General features: G+C 49.4%; 1 protein-coding gene across 7 annotated transcripts in view; it reads right to left on the bottom strand.

The window, feature by feature from the left end:
• Positions 1 to 18,004, bottom strand: part of FNTB (farnesyltransferase, CAAX box, subunit beta) — a 90,881-nt gene that overhangs the window by 11,825 nt on the left and 61,052 nt on the right. For 6 of the 7 annotated variants that reach the window (XM_008271856.5, XM_051826397.3, XM_089322487.1 and 3 more), the window contains 3 exons: positions 16,272 to 16,358; positions 11,743 to 11,872; positions 8,499 to 8,631 (listed from right to left, as the gene is read on the bottom strand). In XM_008271856.5, the coding sequence (XP_008270078.2) occupies positions 8,499 to 8,631; positions 11,743 to 11,872; positions 16,272 to 16,358 (350 nt within the window). Of the gene's footprint in view, positions 1 to 1,950; positions 5,682 to 8,498; positions 8,632 to 11,742; positions 11,873 to 16,271; positions 16,359 to 18,004 lie in introns of those variants that run through there. The other variant, XM_089322486.1, reaches the window with a different exon arrangement.

The raw sequence follows: 18,004 nt of genomic DNA, 5'->3' as shown, positions 1-18,004 counted from the left end.
GCTGGATTGAACCCTTTACAATTATTCTGCAATGACCTTCTTTGTCTTCTTACTGCACTTGATTTAAAATCTACTTTATCCCGTGTAAGTACGTCTACTCCTGCTTTCTTCTGGGTTCTATCTGCATGGAGAATCTTATTCCATGTTTCACTTCAAGTTTGTGCGTATCTTTACAAGTGAAGTGAGATTCTTGTAAGCAGCACATAGCTGATCTTGTTTTCTTATCCACTCAATGTTTAACTGGAGAATTTAATCCATTTACATTTAGGGTAAGTATTGATAGGTAACATCTTACTACTGCAACTTAAGTCATGGCTTCTAGTTTTATTTTTTCTTTCTTTTTCTCTTATAATCTTCCCTTGTGGTTAACTGAGTTTATCTAAAAGTGTGCTTTGATTCCTTATTATTTTTCCTGATTATTTTTGGTAAGACTATCTTTTAGGTCTAACAAGCTATTTGAAATGATAGCAACTTATCATAGATTACAACAATAGGAAAAGAAACAAAAGACAAAAGGACTAATAAAGAATGTTATAACACAAATGGATTCCACACATTTTGGATTTTTTTTTCTTTTTTCAAAAAAGTATTTACCTATTTGAGAGGCAGAGACAGAGTCCACACCTGCTGGTTCAGTCCTCAAACGTCACAACAGCCAGGGCTTGGCTAGGCTGAAGGCAGGAGCTGGGAGCTCAGTCCAGGTCTCCATGTGGGCTGCAGGGATCCAACTAACACAGCCCTCACCTGCTGCGCCAGGGTCTGCACTGGCAGGAGGCCGAAACCAGGATCCAGAGGCGGGAAGCAAACCCAAGCCCTCTGATGTGAGATGGGGCATCCTAACTGGCAGGCCAAACGCCCATCCCACCCATTTTAAATATTTCTATATGCCTACATTTTATTTTAAAAAATAAAGATTTATTTACTTGAAAGGCAGAGAGAGAAAGAGAATCTTCCATCTGCTGGTTCACTCCCTAAGCCTCTGAAATGGCTGCAGCTAGGCAGATCTCAAGCCAGGAGTCAGGAGCTTCTTCCAGGTCTCCTGTGTGGGTGCAGGAGCCCAAGTACTTGGATCATCTGCTGCTCTCCCAGGCACATTACCAGTCGCTGGAATAGAAGTGGAGCAGCCACGACTCTAATTGGCACCTTATAGATGCTGGTGTTGCAGGCGACGGCTTAACCTGCTATGCCACAATGTTGGCCCTACTGCCTGTCTCTTAACATATTAAGATGTTTTTCTCTAGACTACATACTAAAGATATGAATGGTTTACATACCATGTTTAGAGCATTCTGAATTTTTTCTAAAGATACATTTATTGGGGGCCGGTGCTGTGGCATAGCGAGTAAAGCCGCCACCTGCATCCCATATGGGTGCTGGTTCGAGTCCCGGCTGCTCCACTTCCAATCCAGCTCTCTGTTATGGCCTGGGAAAGCAGTAGAAGATGGCCCAAGTGCTTGGGCCCCTGCACCCACGTGGGAGACCCGGAAGAAGCTCCTGGCTTCGGATTGGTTCAACTCCAGCCATTGCGTCCAACTGGGGAGTGAACCAGCGGATGGAAGATCTCTCTCCCTCCCTCTCTGCCTTTCCTCCTCTGTGTAGCTCTTTCAAATAAATAAATCTTAAAAAAAAAAAAAAAGATAATTTATTTACTCAAAAGTCAGAGTTAGTTACAGAGAGGGAGACAGAGAAATCTTCCATCCATCTGCTGGTTGCATCGGCCAGAGCTGGGCCGATCCGAAGCCAGGAGTTTCTTCTGGGTCTCCCACACAGGTTCAGGGGCCCAAGGACTTGGGCCATCTGCCACTGCTTTCCCAGGCCACAGCAGAAAGCTGGATCAGAAGTGGAGCAGCCGGGACTCGAACCAGTGCCCATATGGAATGCTGGCACTGCAGGCGGCGGCCTTACCCCGCTACACCACAGTGCCAACCCCTATTGATGCCTTTTAATGCATTTTATTTTTTTAAGATTTATTTTATTTATTTGAAAGACAGTTACTGGGAGAAGGAGAGAGGGGGAGAGAGAGAGAGAGAGAGAGAGAAGGAGAGGAATATCTTTCATCTGCTGGTTCACTTCCCAAATGGCTGCAGCAGCCGGAGCTGAGCCGATACAAAGCCAGGATCTTCCTCTGGGTCTCCCACGTGAGTGCAGGGGCCCAAAGGACGTGGGCCATCCTCTGCTTCTTTCTCAGGCACATTAGCAGAAGTGGAGCAGCCGGGACTCGAACTGGCACCCGTGTGGGATGCTGGCACTGCAGGTAAAGGCCTTACCCCACTGGGCCACGGCGCCGGCCCCAGTGCATTTTAAATTTTGCTTAGTGTGTTTTTCAGCAGAAGGATTTCTTCTGGATTTTCAGAATGACTTCATCTCTGTCAAGTCTGTTAAAGTAGCAGGACGTTTCTGTGGTCTCGTGAATGCTCATCCAAGAATGTGCGCGTGTCTGCTGCTATCCGGTCGGTCTGTGGCACTTACTCACTCACTGGGCAAGGTTATGGTTCCCAGAAAGTTCTTGAGTCTTACTGGATTGACATCATCTGTGCACTGATGATGCAGGTATTTTTCCCAGTCTCTGAAATCTGGCTTTGATTGTGGCTGACCTTCCAGAAATTCTGAGCGGTCTGCCTATTTCCTCTAGGCCTGTAGATACTTCCGCTATTTCAGTCCCTAAATCAAGGTTTGCCACACGTCCACTGTTGATGTGTTGTTGCCGTTTCCGCCCCACAGGATACCCTGAACCTAGATTTGCCCCTAATCTGCTATTGGTTTGTTGTTCAGAATCAACTGAGGAAGTGTGGAAAATGTATTCTGTCTGCTGGGACTGCAGTGGGCCCAGACATTGAGTCCTGTGGCCCCCACCACTGCGGTGCTAGATTACACCTGGACCCCAGAGCCCACAGAGACCAGCACAGCACAGAGGAGAGACCAAGGCCTACACTGCTGTGCGGTGTCTACTGCTGAGATAAACTCTCAGCCTGACGCCACCATAACCAGCAGATGCTGCTGGCTGGTAGTACAGAGGCCCAGCCAACTGTGGCCACAAGACTCCAACGTGGTACCAGGGCAGGTTGACAAGTTCCATCTGTAGGCACTGTCAGGATCTGCCCTGTGTTGGGTTTTACCTGTCTGGCACTGAGTCCCAAGACACAGTTCCTGTGGTTCCTTGCTATCTGCCCAGGTTGGTGCCAAGGTGGGTCACACCTGGCTCTCCATACATGAGGCTCGCAGTGAGTCCACACCACTGGGATGCAGCTCTCTACCTGATGCTGAGAAGGGCTAAAGGGTCTGTCAGCGCTGGCCTAAAGGAACAGAACCAGGCTTTATCTGCTACTGTGTCTCACCATGGTAGGCCCAGCTCTGGGCTTCCACCAAAGTCCTAAGCTCACGTCTCTCCCTACTTCCCAGTGGCTGGAGTCTTGCTCCGTTGTCTTCTAGTGGTTGGAAGAGTGTGGCAGAAACAGTCCCTGGTTAAGGAAGGTCCAAAAACTCGGTCAAGCAGGTACTGGCCTTGGGGGCAGGGACGTGGGGCCCCTTCCAGGATGGGCTTTTCTCATGGCAGACTCGGCGCAGTGCTTCTAGTCTAAGGCCTGGACTTCATTCGCAGCCCCTCTCCCAGGTGGGAGACAAGGCATCTCTCTCTCTACATTGAGCTCCTTGGAGCCGGGGGGACAGGTGCCACAGCCATCTCTTCCCTGATGATCACACTCACACCAGGCACCGCGGTCTCCCACACAGCTTCCCGAGCGCTTGGCATACGAACGGCTGTTCAGACTGGGGTCCCCAGGACGGCCGACCGCCGGGGCGTCTTAGTCAGCTGCCGTGTGCTCACACTCCCTGACCGCTGACTTTGATTTGCATGCCTTAAGATCATTAATTCGGGGTGCAAACGTTCCATCGTCCTCACTTATAGCTGTGTTTCCTTCTGAGAGTGCCTGTTTGCCCCTTGTCTTCTGAGACCGCACAGCCAATTCTGCTAACCTAGCTTCTTACTGTGTTTGCCGTTTGTCTGCATCACATGCTGTACTTACTGCCTCCATTTTCAGCTTTTGGTAATGTGGGCCTAAAAATACACACACACACTCACGGAGTCTACGCTTAGACCATGAGCATACCATTCACTTTTCCTTTGATTTCTTCTTCAAAGAGCAGAGATAATGGATCTGGGGTTTTGTGGGAGTGGTGATGAAAATGGTCTAAAAGGGAGTGACGGTTGCACCACCCTGGGAATAGATCAAAACCACTGAGTCGCACACTTTCAACAGGTGAATTGTATAATACAGCTATCCTAAAGTTTAATAAATGTGCTTTTTAAAAATAACACCATTACTGAGATAGAATTTTTGTATTATACATTTCACATAAAATAGACCGTTAATTCATATCTTACTACAAATAAAAGCCTATTTAAGATAAATGATAACCTATGGCTAAAACTAGAATCTGCTAAGAAAAAATACTATGTTTCTTATTTAAAAGGATTACACAGTGTTCATTTACTTTTTACAAGTTTGAAAACTTAAAGCTCACAAAACTCTACAAGGGGCTGCCAGAGATCCTGAATTTGAATGCCAGCGCACGCCGTCACAGCAAGATGAAGGGAGCTATGATTACAGGGTGATAACGGCGCACTGGAACCAGCCTTTTTAAACCCTTTCCACCTCTTCCTTCAAGGATAGATCCCTATTACGATGTCATCTTGCATTTCAAAGGTTCCTTTCATCTAAGAAATCCAAAGTCTTTCCAAACCATAGCTGACAGGTGCAGCCACACGTGGCTCAGTTTCAAAGGTGGACAGGAAAAGGCCTGGGTACGTCCCAGACATCACACACAGGAGCTGGTAACCATCAGTCCCAGCAGAAACTCACGGCTCCACAGAACCAAAACACCACTGATCCAGTCAGCATTTGGTATTTCTAAGCCATTAATAATAATCCTTTTTTTTTTTTTTTTTCCCACTCAGATACTACCAAGAGTGGAAGGCAGGTAGGGACAGAGACAGCTGGTCACCTGGACTCCTGGGCTGCACTGGGCTTTTTGTATTTTGAGTTAGGAACATTATCATTGGCTTTTAGCAACGTATTTGTTCATTAACTAACAATAAAGTAATGCATAAGGAAAAAAGTACAGCACAGAAGGGTACAGAAAACTGGAAGAGGAATCTCTGCCCATCTTCTCCCCCTCCCAAAGGCACCCTGTGTCACAGGAGCCTTGTGCATGCTGTCAGGAGAGGCTGGGGGTGTGCACACCCGACGCCCTGGGCCTGACCTTTCACCCCCATGCTGTGTCCTGGATAGCTTTTCCTGTCAGCCACTGCATAGAGCTGTTGTTTGAAGATACCAGAATCAGTTTAACCCCTAACCTTCTGATGGGCATTTAAATCGTTTGCTATTAAAACCATGCCTCAGTGGCCGGCAATGTGGCGTAGTTGGTAAAGCCGCCACCAGCATCCTATATGGGCGCCAGTTCGAGTCCCAGCTGCTCCACTTTCTATCCAGCTCTCTGCTATGGCCTGGGAAAGCAGTAGAAGATGGCCCAAGCCCTGCTTCCACGTGGGAGACCTGAAAGAAACTCCTGGCTTTGGATCGGCGCAGCTCCAACCATTGCAGCCAATTGGGGAGTGAAACAGCGGATGGAAGACCTCTCTCTTGCTCTCTGTGAAACTGTGACTTTCAAATAGATAAATAAATCTTAAAAAGAAAAGAAAAAAAAGAAAGAAAGAAAGAAAACCATGCCTCAGTGAACAGCTCTGCAGGTAAACCCCTGACAGAGCACTTGCTGGGTTCAAAGTGTAAGTGCCTTTATCATTAAACAGATGTCTCCAAACGACGCCAGCAAAGGATATACCCATTGACATCCCCACCAACTACGAAAGCACCTGCTATCTCAGACACAGAAAATCAAGTTTTTAAATCTCTACCAATCTGACAATAAAGAACCAGTGTCCCAGTATTGCGTTTCTTTAACTACGAGTGAGCTGAACAACTTCTCATCCGCTTAGCAGCCACCTGTCGTGGTTGAGAGCAGGGCTGAGGGCAGCTGGTCTGGATCCACACAGCCCTTGGAGGTGACAATCAGCACTTATAAAGGAAGCCACTAAATGGGGACAATGTAAGCATTTTTGGGTGGTTCTGAGGATCAAATGAGAAAATACAAGGCTTCTTCAAAAAGTTCATGGAGAAACGGAATTGGAAGTTTCTTTTGGTACAAGGATTTTCGAGGGGCTGGTGTTGTGGAGCACTGGGCTAAGTCACTGCTTCTGACGTGGCCTCCCATTTCACGGTGCTGCTCTGAGTCCTGGATACTCTGCTTCGCAGCCGGTTTCCTGCCAGAGTACTTTGGAAGGCAGCGGACGATGGCTCAGGTACCCAGGCCTGTGTGACTCAGGCGGGAGACCTGGATGGAGTTGCTGGGTACTGGCTTCAGCCTGGTCCATCTGGGGAGTGAGCCAGTGGATGGAAGCGCTCTCTCTCTCTCTCTCTCTGATTCTCCCTATCACTTTGCCTTTAGCTAATTAATTTTGAAACTCACGAATACTGTTTTCATAATATGCATTTTTTCATGAGCTTTCTGAAGATCTCCGGCATCTGTGAAATACTTGGCTTAGCCTCTAGCCCAGGAGAGAACTCTGCAAGTCTCAGCTGCCCGCGGTGGTGCAGTGGTCCTGGAAAAGGTACTAACACCACAGTTCTTTTTCTGGGAACATTCACGTCCTTTGCTTGCTTTTCAGTTGGGTTGTACTTCCATTTCTTATTGATTCGTATTTTTTTTTTCCGAATTAAATAGCCCTTCATTTGTTCTGACAGTATTTTTCCCATCTTGTTTTTAGAGTTAATTTCTTTAGCAAAATAACTTTTTCCTTATGTAAGAAATGCACATCAACTTTAGAAAATGCAAAAAAAAAAAAAAAAAAAAAAAAAAAAACACCATCACCTGTAACTTCATATCCCAGGTACTTTGTGTTTTTTTTTTTCTTTAAAGCCAACTCTTCATTAAAAATCAAATGAAACACAAAGTGCTTTGTAACCTGTCTATAGCAGAAATATACTGTGAATATTTTTTCTACGCTGCATTTGACCCCCAGGATCAGTAGTTTGTTATCCATTCAAAACACTTCCCTTCCTCCCAGACCCCTATCCATTCCAAGCCCAAGGAACTCACTGTGTCCCAGGAGGGGCGACCCTGAGGCCCAGCGTGGGCCCATCCCCAGGCCATGAAACAAGCCCGAAGCACTGAGGCTCCTCAGAGACAGAGCTCTGTGTGACCAAGCTCTCCGGCACCTGCGCTGCAGGACAGGGAGTGCCCGCCAGCGCCCCCTGGAAGACTCTGGAAGCTGGCACTCCCGACGTGGCACTACAGAACGACCGCATCTCATCCCTGCCTGAGGCAGGTTGCTAAGAGACTGACCGTTGACCTCATGCTTGACCTCACCAGTTCTAAATAAGGAGACTGCGAAAACGCTAGGGTGTTTCTATTCTGCAAGCGCTCCTTTTGGGGGAATTCCTGATTTTCCTACTAAAGGTCGAGCCACTGACTGTGCAAGCTCCAGTGTCGGGGGACTTCGTGCTGCATGCCCTGAGTGGCCCCAGCCGTGAAGCCAGGGCAGGCACAGACAGCTGGCACAAAACAGAGAATAGAGAACGAGGCTCAAAAATCCCAAACACCACCAGAAACAGTGTGGGGAGACAGCTAGTGGGACAATCACCTTTCGCATGGGCAGTTAACTCCCTGAGTCCCGAGAAAGGCTTCCCAAGAGATGCCCTGCAGAGAACAGACCAGCAAGCAGCGGGGCAGCCAGGACGTCCCCTCTCCACTGAGCCCAGCTCAGGGCCAACGCGGCCTCCCGCAGAGGAAATGAGGAAGCAGCCGGCCTGAGGTTTGATGAGCCAGTGGCCCCAGGGTGTGTGCTTGCTGTCTACTCTTGTTTCTACGGGGATGAGAAAACCCACGCGCCTTTCTCCACTCCAATGGTGCGAGTGGATCAGACTTGCCTTTCGGTTACTCAGTGAATTTACGACGTTTCTGTTGATGACAACCATGCAGCCAGCTAGACGTGGTGGGTCCTGTCCCTTCTCCCCTGTATACAGTTGCCTTTCTTGTCCCCACGGCGACCACCACGTGCACTGTGTGGGTTTTCAGCTCTGACATGACCAGGCACAGCTCAGTGCTGGGAAACGGTGGCTTCACACCCAGGCGAGGTGGCAGTCTCCGCAGGGCCCGGGACAGGGGCAGGCTGCTCCCTCCAGAGAGCAGGAAGTCAGCACCAGCCTCCTCCTAGAGTTTAAAGGCAGCTCATCCAGCCACCACCAGTCTAAAGCAGCAATGAAAAACCCTTAAACCCCTGGAACCAAATCCTATTTGGCATATGCAGGGGTTTCAGACCCGGGGCTCCAAGTCAGGACAGACCCGAGTTCACTGCAACCTCTCCGGAGAAAGCTCTCTGGCCGCTGGCTAGGTTAGAATGGAGGGAAACCGGGGCGCCCCGGCTCCCAGCTCCCCAGGCTCACCTTGAGCGTGCAGCGCGCGGTGCAGCAGGGGCAGGAGGCCCGCCTGCCAGAAGGAGTAGCAGCCGTCCACCAGCTTGTTGCAGCGGCCCTGGAATCCGCCTTCGAATCGCATCTGCCGGCTCGTCACCCATTGCTGAGAACGACACAGAGGGGAGAGGCAGTGGGGGATGAGCAGAGGGCCCCTCCAGAGGGCGTGGGGGAAGGAGGGAGGGCTTCCGCTCCCTGGGACTTCTCCCTTTCCTCCCCTCTAAGCAACAGTCCCAGGGAGAAGCATTAAGCTCACCCTTTCCAGACAACTGCTCTTTGCTGGGTTCCAACTCAGTGCAGGCACATTGAGGTCACATTAGCATGTAACCTATAGAAGTCCCTTCATACACACACCTCAGAGGCAGGTGTTTTACACAGCTGGCGCTGGAAGTCTGCTGCCTGTGATGCCGGCATCCCACATGGGGGCCAGTTAGAGTCCTGGCTTCTCTGCTTCCTATCCAGCTCCCTTCTGATATGCCTGGGAAAGCAGTGCAAGATGGCCCAAGTGCTTGGGCCCCTGCACCCACCTGGGAGACCTGGAAGAAGCTCCTAGTTCCTGGCTTAGGTCTGGCCCAGCCATGGGCTGTTGTGGCCATTTGGAGAGTGAACCAGTGTATGGAAGATCTACCCCCCAACCCCTATAACTCTGCCTTTCAATAAAAAACATCTTAACAAACAAAAACAAAAACCTCCTTTTGGGACAGTCTTAGCCACACTTTTAATTCTAGCTTCCTGATAATGTGCACCCTGGGAGGAAGCAGGTGATGGCTCAAATACTTGCATTCCTGACTCATGGGAGACCTGGATGAGATTCCAGGCTCCTGGCTTCAGCCTGGCCCAGCCCTAGCTGTTGCAGGCATTTGGGCCTGGAGTGAATGAGCAGATGAGTGCATCTCCACTCCCCACTTCCAAAATAAAATGAAAATAAATACAAATTTAAACACCTTAAATAGGAAATTCAAGGCACGACTGCCAGTAGCTCATTTCTCGTCACTTCTCTACTTGGAGAAGTTCATTAAAAGCAGATAATGGAATTCTGTGATGATCTCAAACTGCCACTGACTTTTCCCGGGCACCTAAGGAAATTCACTCCAGGCCTCTCTGCAAGTGGCTAGCTGGGCTGCAAAAGAAGCCACTTGTCCTGATCACTAGGTGACCACTGCCCATGCTGGCCCTGTTTCTCTCAGGGGGACCTGATTGGCTGATCCAAGCACTTTTTTTTTTTTTTGCTTTGAAGCTGCAAAATGGCTTTTGGTGTCACTCAGGGGTCACATGTGATACCTACCGCCACTCTTCCCTTGTCTCCCAGCTTCTAAACATTCTCTATTGCTAACATCATGGGTTTGGCCCCTAGCAATGACAGCCGTGGCTGGCTGAGCAGACAGGACATCTCACCCTCTCCTCCTCAGGTAGGGGCAGGGTTCACACATCTAGAATATTGTCATTGTAATTAAAATCCTTATTTCTGCCTGGGAATTGGATTTCTAGGTTTCATCCCATTTTGATCAGATTTTTCAATGTCTCAGGAAGGCAGGCACCAGCACCGTGATAAAGACCCCCTGGGATGGCCACATCCTGCACTGTGCCTAGATCGGAGTCCTGGCTCTGCCTCTGCCTCCTTTCCTGGGAGGCAGCAGGTGACGGATGGCTCAAGTAATTACGTCCCTCCTCCCCACACGGAGACAGAGTTTCTGCCTCCTGGATTCAGCCTCATCCAGCCCTGGCTGCGGTGGCCGTTTAGGGAGTGGCCAGTGGATGGAAGATCTCTCTCAAAGAAGATCTCTTTCAAATAAAAAAAAAATTTTTTTTTTAAGATTTATTTATTTGAAAGGCAAAGTTACAGAGACAGAGAGAGAAGTCTTCCATCTGCTGGTTCACTCTCCAGATGGCCACAATGGCCAGAGCTGCACTGATCCAAAGCCAGGAGCTTCTTCCAGGTCTCCCACATGGGTGCAGGGACCAAAGGACTTGGACCATCTTCCACTGCTTTCCCAGGCCATAGCAGAGAGCTGGATTAGCTGGCCAGCGCTGTGGCATAGTGGGTAAAGCTGCTGCCTGCAGTGCAGGCATCCCAAATGGGTGCCGGTTCGAGACCCGGCTGCTGCACTTCCAATCCAGCTCTCTGCTGTGGCCCGGGAGGGCAGTGGAGGATGGCCCAAGTCCTTGGGCCCCTGCACCCACCTGGGAGACCGGAGGAAACTCCCGGCTCCTGGCTTCAGATCGGCACAGCTCCAGCCATTGCAGCCAACTGGGGAGTGAACCAGCAGATGGAAGACCTCGCTTTCCCTCTGCCTCTCCTTCTCTGTGTAACTTTTACTTTCAAATAGAAAAAAAAAAGTTTTAAGTCCAGTGCACAAAGCTGGGGGTTTCGGCATGGAACATCAAGCCTTCCAGAGCCTTCAAGATGACGGTGAGAGCGAAACACTGCTGGTGATACCCTCACAGGTGATAACATGCTCACGCAGCGTCCCACAGTGGTAGGCAGACATCTGAAGTCAGGAGGAGGAGGTGAACGCCAGCTGCAGGTGACTTGCCTGGGGGTCGTGTCTGGGGGGGGTACGTGCTCCCCAGAAGACCCAACGGGGAATGCTTTCTCCTGGGTGGCTGTGTGTGTGTGCACACACTAGACCTCCACGGATCACTCAGCTATAACTCAGACTCCCTGCAGCTGACTGCTTCCCGAGTTCGTTCTGGTTCCTGGCCAGACATAAATGCTCGGGCCACCTTCTCAAAGCAATTCCCCAGCTCTGTCTAGAGAACTCATTACACGTAGCTACTGAATGAGCACAGAGCGTGGTGGGGGATAAAAGCTTGGCTTCAAAATCTTTCTGTAACTTTGTCTTGCAGGCGATCATTTCTAAGATGCTTGATAACTTCCAACTCTAAGAGACGGCAGTGAGTGACAGTATGAGGAGGGTTCTCTGGATCGCTCCAGATGTCTGAGATGACCCTGGGGCTGGCCGAACGCGCCATGTGGAAAGTGCAAAGCCAGAAGATACAGCCGAGACTGAGGGCAGCTGCTCCCTCCTTCCGCAGTCTCAGAACAGTGCTGAGACCTCCAACAGGTGCAGCTAAAGCTTCCTTCCAGCACGTGCGGCTGAGGGGTTCAAGGCGGGCAATGAGCCCTTCCGAGGGCCGAGGCCTGCCCGACATCTCAGCGCAGTCGCACATCGGAGACCTGCGGCCCAGGGCGGGGCACAGCTCGACAAGGACTCACCAGCAGGCTCTTCAAGTTCAAGGAGCGTTCTCTTTTGAGGATCATCAGTGCAGCCAGGCCACAGAAAGTGTAGCCGCCGTGGGCTTCCATTCCTGGCACCCCACCGATGCCGCCTTCCCAGTTCTGACACCTGAGAAGAGATGGGGAAACGCAGTGGGCAGTGAGCAGACGCACACGGTGCAGGACCATCCCAAGTGGCAGAGGGGTTAAGGCATCGACTGCCACAACCGTGAAGGGAACAATGCTGACTATTTAACTCTGGGATTTCTCTGTTCCAAAAAAAAAAAAAAAAAGAAAAGAAAGAAAAAAAAGAGAGAGAGAGGCTGGCACTGTGGTATAGCAGGAAAAGCCGCCACCTGCGGTGCCGGCCTCCCATATGGATGCCGGTTCGAGTCCCGGCTGCTCCACTTCTGATCCAGCTCTCTGCTGTGGCCTGGGAAAGCAGTGGAAGATGGCCCAAGTCCTTGGGCCCCTGCACCCAAGTGGCAGATCTGGAAGAAGCTCCTGATCAGCGCAGCTCTGGCTGTTGCGGCCAATTGGGGAGTGAACCAGTAGGTGGAAGATCTCTCTCTCTCTCTCTAACTCTGACTTTCAAATAAATAATAGGTCTTTTTTTTTTAAAGAGAGAAAAACCCTATTTATTTAGAAACAATCTGTTTATGTAAGAAACTTACAAATTACTACTTTTGCATTATAACAGGTTAAAATTAAAATGGAAAATTACTCCCAATTCTCATTGGTTTTAAGTACAAGTCTTATGGGTGAAATTTTTTGTTTTCAAAAAGTTCCCATGTTGAACATAAATACTTTTATAACTGCTCAAAAATAAATTTTATTTTTTAAAAAATATAATCTTCTATACAAAGTATCCATTTATTATTTCTTAAAGATTTATTTTATTTATTTGAAAGAGTTAGAGTGAGGTAGAAACAGAAAGAGAATGAACTAGTGAATGGAAGATCAATCAATCAATCTATATGCCTTTCAAATTAAAAAAATAAAAAAAAATCAACAGAAACATTAAATAAAAAAAGTATGAAAGAATAAACAATTAAAAGCAAGTCTCCTGCCCACTCTGGCCTCTTACTGGACACGATCACGCTGTTTCTGTGTGTCAATCTACACACACACACACACACAGACACACTCTCCACTTTCCCTCCCTTTGTCTTTACAGAGGTGGGAGCGCCTGTGACACACTGTTCTGCACCTGGCCTTCTTCACTTAGTGAGTTCTGTGGGAGTTGTCTTCTAACTGACACAAGAGGACTGAGCACCAGAGTCCAGTAAAATGAGAAGTAAAGGAATCGAAAAAGGTACGCCGACAAGGGGCAGAGAACAGACGGGATATGAGCACAGACAGGAAGTAACACAGTTCTGAATGCTCCGAAAGAGGAAGAAGAAGTGGCCGACTTGGCAGGAGAAACCACCCCTCAAGGAATAGGGGACAGGACAACAAAAAATGAGGTGACTGGCTCCAGTAAAGGCTGACGGGTCCCATTCCCCTTGTAAAAGTGGAGTGGTTTTTTTTTTTTTTTCTTTTTTTTTGACAGGCAGAGTGGACAGTGAGAGAGCGAGACAGAGAAAGGTCTTCCTTTACCGTTGGTTCACCCTCCAATGGCCGCCGCGGCTGGCGCACCGTGCTGGTCCGAAGCCAGGAGCCTGCTTCCTCCTGGTCTCCCTTGCGGGTGCAGGGCCCAAGCACTTGGGCCATCCTCCACTGCACTCCTGGGCCACAGCAGAGGGCTGGCCTGGAAGAGGGGCAACCGGGACAGAATCCGGCGCCCTGACAGGAACTAGAACCCGGTGTGCCAGTACCGCAGGCGGAGGATTAGCCTATATAGCCGCGGCGCTGGCCAGTGGAGTGGCTTTGAACCAAATCGATTGGTTGCAAATTCGCAAGAGAACTGGGGAGACTGCCAGGTGCCCTCTTCAAAGGAAGCCGAAGAGGAGAGGTTGCAGGGATCTGAACCCCTGGACATCCGACAGAGCTGAGAGCAGGTGGGGGCACCATACTGCACAGGGAGTAAGTGGGCGCCTACAGTTTGAACACCAACACCCAACTCTACACCCCTACTAGTATTTCCCAACACTGCTGCCAGCTTCACACCCCAAGCAAGAATCTGCAAGATTCCTCTCTAAGGAAACTGATGAGCCCAAGACAAAAGCCCTGCAGATACCGACATGTGAGCTCCTGGCTTCGGATCAGCACAGCTCCAGCCGTTGTGGCCATCTGCAGAGTGAACCAGAGGATGGAAGACCTCTCTCTCTGCCTCTCTGTAACTCTGCCTTTCAAATAAATAAATCTTAAAAAAAATAATAATAATAAAATGGAGGGGAAGAACTGACCAAAGACGCTGTAATAAAGGTATAAAGGTTCTAAGTACTAAAGCACATACACTCCCCCCCCCCCATCAGAGGTGGCCACGGAGCACGCAGCACAGTGAACGGATGCACATGTGTTGTCGCCAAGCTTCCAAAGAGCAGGGATAAAGATTCCCAGTGCCTCTGCAGGGGGTTGTGGGTCAGACCAACAGAGAGAGAGAAAAGTGGCACCAGTATGCGCACACGCACACACACACATGCATACACACACACACACATGAGCACCGGCGGGCAGCATGGCCCAGTGGTTACAGCCACAGGCACGTCCACTTGATTTCCGTGTACTTCAGCTTCATGTAAAACCAACTATCGCATCATTTGACATTTAAGGAAACTATGACAGGGAGAAGTTAAATAACCTGCCCGAGGCAAGATGCTAGCAATACATGGGAAAACCGGGATTCAAACCCAAGCACTCAGATTTTCATGTCAAGTGCCTTAAAAAACAAACAAACAAACAAAACAGGAATCCCCCTGCAAAGAGCAGCTATGCACACCATACAAAATACAGAAAACAGCTTTCCGAGGCCTCAGCAGACGCCCTGGCTTTTTTTTCTTTCTGGTTCGCCCAGAGTTGATGCAGCAAGTTGGGGATCAGGGAAGGGCAGCTCACACGTTAGCAAAAGGTCAAGCATGCTTCTGGTGGGAACAGTCAGGCTGCCGAACTTAGGGAGGAACCCGGACACAGCAAAGTCGGGAAAGGAAAACCGAGACGTCTCCCGTGTTTAAATTCAGTTCAAGTTTCTGCCTGAACCACTCACACGCTGGGCAAACGGAAAACAGCTTTTACCCAAAGCTGATCTGAGAGAGCTGAGCCACTGTCCACTGCAGGGCGCACGGGGCGCAGTCTGAGAGCTCCCCGGGCTGACTGCCTGCTGAAACTAAACCATCAACACCCTGCCCGGCAACCTAACAGAACCCAGTCTGCACAGCCTAGTGCTGCCCGGGCTGGGACGCAACCCAAAACTCACTCAGTGCACGAAGACTCGGGACAGCGTGCCAGGCCAACACCACAGCACTCGGGTGTTGGAATGACCAGCCAAGGATTTTAAGCAGATTCTACAATTGCATATTCACCACAGTGAAGACAAATATAATGAGTGAATAAAAAGATGGGAAATCTCAGCTTAAAAAGAACCAAACTCCAGCAGTGCTTACTCTTGATTTCTAAATGACAGTGACCTTGTCATTGAGTGCTTCATGGTCCTCGATGAATGTTGGCTATTATGATTATCAGCCTTGTTCACAACAGCACCAGGAGGTAACAGAGCAATGCTTACAAAATTCACGAGGACTATAGTTTATGACCATCTCCAACTTAGAAACCCCTAACAAAATAAACTATCAACAGGGTATGATATCGGAATAAAGATACATGTCACAGCATGGGAATGATCAAGTAAAACAAAACAAAAACATTCAGGAGCTTCCGCAAAGCAGAGAAAGGCAGTGAATTTCATGCTGACAGGAGACAGCACAGTCTGTCCAAGGCTGAGCAGGAGGGAAGAGGGTCTGGGAGGGATGACTCAACACACACATGTGCACGTACACACACACGCTAGCAGAGATTACCTGAAGTGTTTGCATGAAGTGCAATATTAAAGCTCTGGTGAATCTGGGAATGAATTCATGATCTATACATTAACACCAGGAAAACAGTTACACAGGGGCTGGCACCGTGGCTCAGCGGGTTAAGCTGCCACCTGCAGCACCGGCATCCCATATGGGTGCCAGTTCAAGTCTAATGGCCTGAGAAGGCAGTGGAGGATGGCCCAAGTGCTCGCACCCCTGCACCCCAAGTGGGTGACCCGGATGGAACTCCTGGCGTCAGCCTGGCCCAGCCCTGGCTGTTGGGGTGTCTGGGGAGTAAACAAGCAGATGGATGAATTCTCTCTCTATCTCTCTCTCGCTATACCTTTCAAGTAGATGAAAACAAACAAATGAATAAACATTAAACAAAAACTACTATAGAACATTAACGTCTAGGGAAAAAGTAAATATTTTTTAAATGCACAATCCTACCATCTCAACACATCTCTTATAATTTTATATTCTCTTCCAGTCCTTTTTCAATTTTTTTTTCCCCAAGGAATGTCTTGGCGTCCAGCTCTCCAAGAGGCTGGGAAAATGCCCAGCTTTGCTCACCTTGCTATCCACTCAGCCGTGCCCTCGAACAGGTCTGGGGTGATGATGTTGGTGAGCGAGGCCACCGAGGCGGCACAGTACGCGCTCCTGCAAAAAAAAGAAACAGGAAAAGGTGTTACCCCTGGGGGAGGAGGCGACGTGAGGCTCCAGGAACCTCGCTCTGCCTTGTGAGCCGGACTCCCCTCCCGTCCTCACTCCTGGGACACGGTCAGAGGCCTCCTGGGTCTCCAGCTGCTCATGGTCTTGGCTGCACAGAAAGAACACGACACTCTATTCACCCCACAGCCACAGGGCCACATCTACAGCACAGGAAATGACAGCCACGTCAACCCACTGGCTCCTCTCCGACACGCCTGCTGTGGTTCCCACAATTCCACGCTGTCACTCGGCTACTTGGGCTGTGCTTGCTCATTCAGATGCCAGGGCTGTCTCAGGCCCAGGGTTCCCGACTTTAGGCCCTTCAATTCCTGAGGCACTCAAGGCTAACTTTACTTTTTCTGCAAGGGGACACAGTGCAAAGTAGTCCACCGAACTCTAATTGGCCACTTAGACCAAACCAGAGGCGTAGGTGTAGGGGAGCCCACTCAGATACATTCCCTAAACCTTTCGTGGGAGAGGAGCTTTGATTTTAAGCTCCCCATGAGTATGCATACACACACACACACACACCCCTTCAAAGCAAAGAGGAGGAGGAGGCACAGGTGCTCACTGTCATCAACACGCTGCCCCACAGAGCTGCTAGGAGCTCCTCTGGGGTCCCTTGGACAAGGGGGTCTTGCCCCTGGGTGTGCTGGCCTTACACATAGCTTAGGAAAAACCACACAGGGAAGACTTCAAGGGTGCTCGAATGTACAAAACTTTTCTGATGTTAGCTGTTTCTTTGGAAATTATTTAAGTCGGATCACGAAGCCCGTTCCTGGAGAGGGCGTGTGAGTTCACTCGCCCTTCACATCTTTGCAACCCCTCCTCCCCCAGACGCAATGACTTCGCCATAACTCTACATGCAGCCTGCTTTGCTTCCCGTTCTCAGACGCCTGCTGTTTATGAATTTGTACGAGTGAGTAGAAAGTCTGTGAAGCAAAAACCACATACATCATATGTGAGTGAAAATGTACAGGAGTCTCTCTAATTTTATCATGAAGTTTACTTTCCTTTTATACATAAATCATTAAAAAATAATCTTTTTCCTAAAAAAAGGAGCATGCCTTTTTTTTTTTTTTTTTTTTTTAAGTATTATCCTATGTGATTTGGGGTAATGCTTGCCATCCCACCCTTCCAGCCCTGACTCGCCTGGGGACATACTTTGCTGCAGGTCCCCTGCTGTCATGAACACGCCCACAGACTGCCTTTTCTCCTCCACCACACTCACCCCACCCCCGCCCAGACCCCCAGCGATCTTTTCAAATACGCAGCATGGGAGAGTCAAACACTACTGCCTTCAATTCTGCGCACAAATCCTTTTTCTAAGGGCTCATGAGGAACGTGGGTCTGGTTTCTGCCATATTCAGTATGGACATAACACAGAGGTCCTCCAAAGAAATCTGCGGAAGCTGCAGGCATTACTCTCCCACCTGCGTTTTTATCAGCCCTGCTCACACCAGCCAAAGGCACAGCGGAGGCTCAGCCACAACAGCAGGCATCAGGGATGTGGGAGAGCCACCTGTGCCAATGCCAAATGTCACTGTTCACCGTGAGCTGACTGCGAACGTCTGATCTAATTTCCTTCAGCCCGT

This window comes from Oryctolagus cuniculus, chromosome 20, assembly GCF_051225735.1.
Source record: "Oryctolagus cuniculus isolate XC-2025 breed Fujian yellow rabbit chromosome 20, ASM5122573v1, whole genome shotgun sequence".
In the NCBI taxonomy this organism is placed as follows: domain Eukaryota; kingdom Metazoa; phylum Chordata; class Mammalia; order Lagomorpha; family Leporidae; genus Oryctolagus; species Oryctolagus cuniculus.
This window is presented reverse-complemented; position numbering and strand designations above follow the sequence as displayed.